The sequence below is a fragment of the Xyrauchen texanus genome, chromosome 17 (genome assembly GCF_025860055.1).
Source record: "Xyrauchen texanus isolate HMW12.3.18 chromosome 17, RBS_HiC_50CHRs, whole genome shotgun sequence".
NCBI classification, from domain to species: Eukaryota; Metazoa; Chordata; class Actinopteri; order Cypriniformes; family Catostomidae; genus Xyrauchen; species Xyrauchen texanus.
Window position 1 is genome coordinate 42928019 of NC_068292.1, and position 9754 is coordinate 42937772.

Below are 9754 nucleotides of genomic sequence, written 5' to 3' on the forward strand. Positions count from 1 at the left end.
AGCTGTGATTTAAGATAACTACAAGACATATTTTGGTCACTACATGACACCTATACTTCCATTTGTGTTAGTTCATGATTTTGACTAGTTTAATTTAATTATAAACGATGGGAGTGTGTGTGTAAAAGTTAAATTCCCGCCTTAATTCCGTTCTGACCAACAGGGGGCGTCCGTTTTACCAAAACAAGTTCTAGCATCCGTCTGCTGTCTGAAACCTGACCGGTGGATTTGGCATTGTTGCTTTAAGAGATAAGCCACGCCCAGTCATACGTCACCGTTATAGCAGCCAATCCCTGAGCGGAATACGCAAGATCTGGTTCGAACCGGTTTCTATCTTAAATTCCAATATAAAAACTTAATAAAACATATACAGCCGTTATTGTATTTTTACGCGAACCGCATATAGGCGTGCACGGCGTCGTCGCTCACCAGCACGTTATTTACACAAATATTCTGATCGTAGCATTTTTTGCTGATTTTTTTGGAGTCAAGATGCCCAAAAGAAAGGTAAGGACACATTGCAATTATTTTTATATTTCGGAAAATTGTACGATTTTGGTATTATGGTATAAACATTTATACGTTTTGCTTACAGTTTTTCCTCGATGTGATCGGTTGTGCTTGTGTGGTTGTTTTGCAATGGCGAACAGCCGCTTTTACGTGTTCATTGTGAGGCAGACTTGTCCATTTTCCCGCGTCAGTCTGACGAAGACAAATCCTGAAATATTGCGTCTTTTTTACTGTATATAAAATCAGTAATGCTTTTAAAAAATATGTAAATAATGCTTTTTTTTATTTCATAATCACACCACATCCTGTAAAATCCGCCTGATAACTAGCCTAGATAATGCAAACGGAGGGAACATGCTTTTTAAATTCTACTTTAACTCCTACAGCCATCTATACTAGTATATATTTGAAATATGCCTTCTAATTGAGCAACATATTACCGTTTTGATACAATTTATGCTTATACGTGGTCGTGTAAGTGTTGGGGAAAAAGAGCGCGATAATAATTTCGTGATTCATTTGACTTCATATCAGATTAACGTTGCACACGTGTGTTTTTTTCCTCTTTTTTTTCCATTTCCCCCCACTATAATATGCGCTTTATTACTATGTTGTGTTTATTCCTGTCACTGTGTGTTACGCCTTCTCGAAACGTCAAGCTGCCATCTTTGCAGCACCTGTGTCTTTAGTGGATGAAGACGACGTCTTTCTTGTTAACCGTTGTTGGATTGTGTTTACATTTCGTTTACATCTTATTTGAATGTTAAAATGTGGTTTTAAATGCTTCGCGATGGTTAAAAGAGCTTCGGCGCTGCCGTCACTCGTTTAAAAGGCGCGTAGCGATGCAGCCAAACAAAAGGAAGCTGTGTTTGCCCGCGCGCACTGACAGACCGGATTTGAATTTTGAATATGCGCGGGAACACAGCGCAACAAAAATAAGTCAGCAGAACGCGCTCACCCGTTATGACAAACAATGGCGGGTTATCCTTCGTGACGTAATGTCCTGTAACTGTTACAGTATTTCTTTTGAAATCATTTGATTTCGTTAACAATATTTTTTATTTTCTTTGTTTTTCGCAGGCTGATGGTGACAAAGCCGCCAAAGGCAAGGAGGAGGTCTGTATTTATATATTATTATTATTATTACTAAAATAAAATTACGTTATGATTTTTCTTCCGTTCATGAACAAGATTTGTAAAACCAGTATAATTCAATTAAATGTAACAAATTGCATAATAATTAATTTTTGTAAATATGTATGCTCTTAAAGATGTTCTGCTAGTGTTTTTAACAATGAGGCCCAGTGTCTTAAATTATATAATTGTTTTCTCGCTATGTTTGCATTTGCTATATATATATTATAGACTATTTACTGTTTTGTTTGTTTGTTTTTGCAGCCAACAAGACGCTCTGCAAGATTGTCTGCTGTAAGTGTAATTTCTTGTCTTTGGGATCAGTTCAGTAGATGAAAGTACTCTGACGTCACACCGCATGAAACCCCGTTTCCGGGTTCGAGCAGCAGATTTCAATGGTGGAAATGGGCAGTGCTGTAGTTTAAATGATCTTAAACTTTTATAGATTGTAAAAATGTATTTTAATGTTAATAAAAGTTATTATAAAGGAATATCTGTGGTTTACAGTGAAGAAAGTATGTGGGATATTTTCTGTAATATCATCAAAACAAGTTTAAACTTTGTTCAATGAGCCTGTATGATCGCGTCGAACATGTAACAGGTTGACGAACACGCATCTAAACATCTAACGCTTCTTAAGTGTACTTTAGAAATGAAAAGCGCCATCAGACATATGACTTATGTCAGACATATGACTGTCTTAACTGCTTACGTTATGAACCCACATACAATAAATACTTCAATATGATCATATTCCATATAAAAACGTAATAACAGCAATTCTGATCATATAATATCATTTACTACGTTCAAAATAAATGCAAAGACGTCATTTTCGCAATATGACATTATTGAAAATGTTCTAAGACTTTCACGAACAGTAGTCCCATGTTCTGCGGTGGTAGAGACGGGATCTGTTCCTCCCGTTATATCGTATATGCTGGTCTTGATCCTATATATCACCATGCGATCATATTTGACCTAATCTGTCACAGTGACCGCACTTGATTAGAGTTTGTGTGTTCATATCCATCAACAGCTGCTGCGGGACAATTGTGTCTATAGAGTAGATACCAGTGACCTGTGAAGTATCGCCATTTATGTAAAGTCCCACGTTTTTCCTGATGCAATGATCTAATCTCCAATAGTCTGTGGGAATCGGGGTGTTTCAACCCCAAAAACGGGCGTTCATTTCTGGGCTACCAAAAGAACCCGGAAGGGGCGGGGCGTATGTTTGTAAACAGTAACTTAATCTATAGAAATGAATTGGGAAACGTCTTGGAATCCGTTTTGTCTAATTGATCTTTGAATTGGTTTACAGAAGCCAGCTCCTGCTAAAGCAGAACCAAAGCCCAAAAAAGCTGCCCCTAAGGTAAGGATGTGCATTACTGGAGTAGTTGTGTACTTAGATTTGATAACGGAGTAATTTAATAGATAACTTAATGCTTTGCGCTTCTATTAATGCATGCATCAGTCATCGGTGCCATGCATGTTGTTACTATTCTCATCGCTTTGCCCTTGTATTAATGCATGCATCAGTCATCGGTGCCATGCATGTTGTTACTATTCTCATCGCTTTGCCCTTGTATTAATGCATGCATCAGTCATCGGTTCCATGCATGTTGTTACTATTCTCATCGCTTTGCCCTTGTATTAATGCATGCATCAGTCATCGGTGCCATGCATGTTGTTACTATTCTCATCGCTTTGCCCTTGTATTAATGCATGCATCAGTCATCGGTTCCATGCATGTTGTTACTATTCTCATCGTTTTTAATGTTACTGGTCACACAGAAGGCCGTCAAGGGGAAGAAGGGCAGCAACCCTGCTGAAAATGGAGATGCCAAGGCAGACCAGGTTTGTATAAAAACGTGTCTTGGTAGCAGTAAGCTACACTATATATTCTTGCTTCATGTACTGACTGTTATATCCCACTTTCTTCAAGGCACAGAAGGTTGAAGCTGCCGGTGATGCCAAATGAAAAGCTGATTGTCTGATCCTTCTATGTACTTGGTGACTGTACAGTTTGAAATGACTATTTTTTACCAAGTTTTATATTACGAATAACATTTGACTTGCTTTTTGATGTACTGATTGATTTGACATGAGTTACTATGTTTCATTCATATCCCGTTTTTAGAATCAAGCCTTCTTTAGCTCGCCCAAAGGGTTTCCCTGCGCTAAATCTGTTTTTTAAAAATGGTGGAATGCAACAAAGTTGACCTAGATTTTGTGTATTTCTTCTTCTTCGTCTTTCTTTCTTTAACTTTTGGATTTTAAAAAACCAAACATTCTCAAAAGGCAGCTTAAGAGAGTTTCTAAAATGTTGTCAGAAGGGTTTTCACCATGTTGTTCGCATTTAATCTTAAAAATACTGTGTTTTACTTTTTACTTTTTTTAAGGCAGTTGTCACAAGAAAAAAATTTATTATTAGGGGAAACAATGATAATTAAATTACAATGTGAACTTCAAATTTCCTTAGAGGTTTGTGTTTAAATTTGTCTTTATTATTATTATTTATTATTAAGTAATGTTCTGAAACAGTGGATGGATATTCAGTGACTCTGCAAAATGCTTTGTTTTAAATGGTTTTGAATAATAAAATAAAAAAACTGTCCAAAAACTTGTAGCCCTGTCATCATCTTGCGTGTGCATGTAGTATCATGTATAAAAGTTACAATTATTTACAATTAGCCTACTCTGACCTCATGTTAAATTGAAATGGATAAATGTATGGCATGATAGCCGAGAATGCACAAGCAAAGCTAATCATTAAAATGCATTACAATTTCCATCATGTTACTACCTACACTTGTTCTCACAGTTCAAAAGGCTTTATTGCATGAAGACTTGCAGGTAGGTATTAAACCTAAGGCAAAATAATAACGTGATAAGAAACAATGGGGCGTTTATTACGTTCTCAAAAATGAACAATCAATATATAGATGGAAAGATTAAAAAAAATTACATGTAAACTAAATAATAGAGTCTAAAAGGTGAAGATTAGCCCACCCGTAATGGAAATGGCTGCAATTACGTTAGTGTTCCGCTAGATGTCGCTGTTGTGTAATAATCAGACAACTTGTTACAGCTGTAATTCATTCACTAACCGGCAGGTGGCTCCATTTGTCAACATAAAAACAGTGCTCTCGATTCGTTGCTTCTCATTAACAGTAGGTTTATTGGTCTTCTTTGGACTTTTAGGTAATTCAAAACTAAGTGTGACCAATCAAAAATCAATTTGAAAGTTTCTCTTCATTTGTACATATGAGATATTTCACATGAGAGTGGAGACGTGTTCTTTGGAAAAGGCCTACTCATCAAGACATGACCAAAAGTCGGGATATACATTTAATTGAACTCCCATCAAGTGAAATTTGGACCAAATAATAAGCTTAAAACGCGACAACATGTCACACAAATAAAATCAACATTTTGGAGTCTGCGATTTGGGTTTTCTTTTTAACAATATTGAGAGATGTGAGGAGATGACCCTTCTATATCTCTTTAAAAGTTCTGACAAACGGTATAAAGCTGTTTAAAGCTGCTAGATCACATCTGATTTTCCACAACTCATGATGTCTTGAGTTCTTTGTTTATGGAAGGTTCTTAAACAGATATTTTATCAATGTTTTGTCTGTGGAACGATCCAAAAACACTTCAAACTGCAGTACAGCCCATTGAAGCCTCGTTGTCATTCCCATTAAAAATCAAAATGGCGGTATCATGAATAAGGTCTATTGGGTAAGGTGTTTACAGCTGGTAGGTAGCTGTGCGGTATGTAAACCTCACTCCCCTGGCCTTAAGAGGCGCACTAGTGAGTGACGTTAGAGGTTGTAGCCTTTAGCCTCCTCTTTAGTGAACCCACCTCCCATGCCAGAGACGCTGGTTCAAATCCCGCTCAGAGCGGACTGAGCAGGAGCGGTTAAAGTGGTGCCGTGACCTGGATGGGAGTGAGGTTTAGGGGGGTGAGTGTAACAGCAGCCAGCTGTACAGCGTGTCAATCCTCACTCCCCTGGCCTCAAGAGGCGCTCTAGCGACTGACGCTAGTGGCTGCCTCCTTGTTAGCACACCTGCCTCCCACACCGGAGATTCTGGTTCGAAGCGGGTCGAGCAGGACAGGTTACAGTGGTGCCGTGACCCGGATGGGAGTGAGGTTTAGGGGGGTGAGTGTAACAGCAGCCAGCTGTGCAGTGTGTCAATCCTCACTCCCATGGCATCAAGAGGCACTAGCGACTGACGCTAGTGGCTGTATCCTTTCGCCTCCTTGTTAGCACACCTGCCTCCCACAACGGAGATGCTGGTTCGAAGCGGGTCGAGCAGGACTGGTTACAATAACAATGAGTAAATAATGGTTTATTGACAAACAAAGTCAACCAAATCCAGGTAAACAATGTTCTAAACCTGTGAGGACACCTACAACCCAAATGACAACTATTTGGTTCCCAGAACGTTTGTTTTGAGGTATAAAAAACAAACAAATAAACAACAAATAAAATTCCTTGAATGTTAGGAATTGGCTCCCCCTCCAAAATAAAATAACATGGTGTTTACTGTGGACTAGGCAAACGTGCACACCAGATCAAAAGATCTAAAAAAAGACATATTTGTCTACTGTATGTGTGCTATCTGGGGAGGGTCTGCACGTCCACATGGTGCTCGATGTTCTCTTTCGGCCCCACCCCCCAATTCAATCTATAGGCTGACTTGGCCTCCTATATAACTTGTAAGAACATCGTGTCCCTTTAGTTCCCTTGGCATACAATCACTTCACGCGCACGCTCGGCCTTCAGGTAAGCAATACTTCAAATATGATAAACCACTTTTGCTGACCGTGATGTTTGCGCAATAATCGCGCAAAAAGTTTGCGCAATATTTGCGCAAATTGAGATTTATTGGCATATAAAACCACGTTTTTACAACTAGAACAATTACCCTTTTTGTTTGCTTTTTGTTCAATAGCCAACATAAGTAATTAACAGAACACTGGTGATGTTTTATTTTAATTTTTATGTGAAGGTACTGGTTAATAAATGTTGTTTATTTAATTCTGCACCCAATTCTACAACAAATCAAGGCGCGTGTTTAGTGTTGTCCAGTTATGAAGTTGATATTACCGAGTCAAAATGAACTTTCATATTAATCAAATGTGTCTTTTGTCATGGGTTATTACACAAAACATTAAAAAAAAACGTGCTGAAAATGTTCTTTAACAGGTGAACGTTTCAGCTTTTATTGAATTATACGTGTTTCTTTTTTTCTTCCTCAAAGATGTTTAAATCTAGATGGCATTGTTGGATACATTTGAAGTGATTTACAGATGTGAAACAATAAATTATACATGGGTTAAGCATTTTAGGATTGTGTAAATCTCACCATTTGCTCATTATGGAATCATAATGTGGATCCTCATTATTGAGTTGGCAATAGTAGACTGGACTTCGTTGCATTACATTTTCTCTTGCTAAAACCATGTAATAACAGTTGGCAATAATGCCAACTCAAGATGAAATAGGATCATTGATTGATCTGCTCGTTAAACTAATATTGGAAAAACAATAGAGTGATTACAGTTCTATTTTCTGATTGTCTGCTATTGTGACATCATTGTTTAAAATGGAGTTTTCATGAGTGGGTTTGACCGTTTGACCTACATTTATCATCTTTATTGCTTTATTATTTGTTTACAGACTAGATGAGCATTGCATTGCATTAGTAGAGTTGATTTGGGCTACATTGCAAAATCTTTCCAATTGATGATGTCATTGTCAAATGCTTGGGATTTCCTTTAGTCTAGGAAAAAAAAAATGACTGTTCCATCTGTATCCAGCAACTTGTAGGCTTCAGCATTTACTTGGTCTTATCAATCTATCGTATCATTCAAAATACTTTTTTAAAATGGAAAAGGTGTCAAATAGAGTGTCTAATAGAGTCAATCGCTATTAGCTTTTTTAGAAATAACATAATTTGACCACAAGGTGGCACTGTCCTGAAACTTTGAGTCCCTTCAGAGCATGCTACCAAAGACTTGTATCTAGATTCATAACAATACGCTAAGTCATTGGTAAAATACAGCATTTTTTGTCTAATTTCAAAATGGCCGACATAGGAAAATGTGGTATCATTCAACTCCGTATGTAGCACTTCTAAAGAGACCACTTCATTTTTGTCAAACGTGTTCAAGAGATATAAGCCAAAAATTTTTTTTTGTGCTATCTCCTGACCAGTAGGGAGCAGTGTGCCAAAACGCTGCAGGTAACCTCAGGGCCTAATGATGATGACATGTACCAAGAATTGTCCCAATCCCTGAAAGCGTTGCGGAGATACAGCCTCAAGTTCAATTGTATGCTTCGTCAAATTCTTAGAAGTGTCATTCGAAAATGGTACGGTTTATCAAAATTGTGAATTTTTTTTGTCGTGAGTGCCTCTAAACGATGCAGGACAATTTTCGTGCAAATCGGACAAACGGCTTGGCACGAGAAAATTCGTTTTTTTTTTTCAGAAAATTCAAAATTGCGGAACATTTGTCGGATCATTATTGAGGTTATGGGGTGCAATCGAATTGTCTTGAGCCAAGGAATTAGAGGAAAAATTATTTTGTTTCTAGGACTCACGGTTCAAAAGTTATTAACATAAACGTGAATGCAAATTTGGGTGGTGCTACAGGTTTTTAGGTAGAGATGCCAAATTTGCTGTGGTAACCGATCAGACTCTCCTCTATCTGTGTGCCAAATTTCATAACTTTTCCACAAGCGGTTCTATGAGCTGCCACAGACTCAAAATTGGAATAAGAAAACTAACGAAAACAATAGGGGCCTTTCGCCCCTTCGGTGCTTGACCCCTAATTATGGTCTTTAATGATCCCTTTTAAAACAATCTGTATGGCCTACAGTTTTACTTTGGGTTTCAAAGAACCCTCACCCATTCTTATTTTTGTAAGGCACTTCAACGAGTGAGCCTTTGGGTGTCTCGCAATGTTTTTACCATTTATAATTGAGCTTAATTAAACCCATCTTGAAGCAAAGTTATATCAGATGAATGAAGATTTTATTCTCACCCAACCATTCTCTACCATTCTTCTCCTTGTCCTTTGTAACTCCAAAGTCCCCCATTGTCAAAGCCAATATTCAAAGACACCCCCCCCCCACCCCCCACCCTCCGGGTTTTTGGATTACAGCCTGAACAGTTCTATTGTTAAAAGTTTTCCAAGGTTACACACAAGGTTCATATTTTCTTTCAGTGATGTGCAGATATGTTTTTTTTTTTAATTGTTGTTCAGGGTAAACATGCACTAGATCTCTTGTCTTGCTAATTTTTCATGTGCACTTTTGGATTTTAAAGAAGCAAAAAAACCCCTGCATTATTCCATTACTTTGCACCGCGTCTAGCTGTTTTTTGAACACAAAGTGTCCCGTGTAAATGGCCCCGAGACATGACGTCAATTGACATGTTGCATAGTGATTTTTGACATTATTTTAGATAATGTAAGACATTTTAAAGCCACCATGGAAGCGTACTGCAGTCCATGGAGGACCATGGAATTGGGTCATTCCTACTCTATGAGAGGACCTTTGTTACATCATTCTTTGGAAAATCTGTAGTGATGCTTTCTGTAATTCAGCTCAGTGAAGTGGAATACCCTTATATAACAAAAACGCAGCATGTATGGCCATGTGGTCTGCGACGTAGAAGCATAATGTTGGGTGACTGGGGTCACTTCGATGTCCTCCCTTGGAGGCTGAAGCCCCATCGCAGTGTATTACATCTTGATTTCTGCTGCTTGAGAGACGTGCAAACCATACGCTTTCATAAAATGCACAATGTTTTGTTTCTTGCATTTAACTGTCTTTGGATATCTCGTTTCTCCTGATTTTTGTGGTTAAGCAGGGGAGACGCTTTTGACTTGACAGGTTCACAGGGCCTCAGTTTCATTGTCTTGCGGTGGTTGGCAAGATGGGCATGTATGTGCACTCTCTGGCTTGCACATGATGCATTCTGACAGCTGTGCGTGGTAAAGAGGGGGAGAGAGAGAGACAATCTGGTCACAAGAGATCAGGTTTTATAAAAAGGCGGAGCTCCAGTGAGAACTTCCTCTGAACAAGTCTCTTCA

At 38.3% G+C, this 9754-nt stretch overlaps 1 protein-coding gene across 1 annotated transcript; it reads left to right on the plus strand.

Annotated features, from left to right (window-relative positions):
- Nucleotides 1–289: 289 nt before the first annotated feature.
- On the plus strand, nt 290–4267 carry hmgn2 (high mobility group nucleosomal binding domain 2). The gene is made up of 6 exons (XM_052146640.1): nt 290–507; nt 1591–1626; nt 1909–1938; nt 2966–3016; nt 3439–3501; nt 3590–4267. Exons 1-6 carry the CDS (start codon nt 493–495, stop codon nt 3623–3625), a joined length of 231 nt encoding a protein of 76 aa, XP_052002600.1. The 5' UTR covers nt 290–492; the 3' UTR covers nt 3626–4267.
- The last annotated feature ends 5487 nt before the right edge of the window (nt 4268–9754 follow it).

Bases quoted from the DNA above. Each gene is read 5' to 3' on its own strand.
- hmgn2 (XM_052146640.1), top strand. The intron at 1,627-1,908 runs GTCTGTATTTAT...TTGTTTTTGCAG, and splicing joins CCGCCAAAGGCAAGGAGGAG to CCAACAAGACGCTCTGCAAG. The intron at 1,939-2,965 runs GTAAGTGTAATT...ATTGGTTTACAG, and splicing joins GCTCTGCAAGATTGTCTGCT to AAGCCAGCTCCTGCTAAAGC.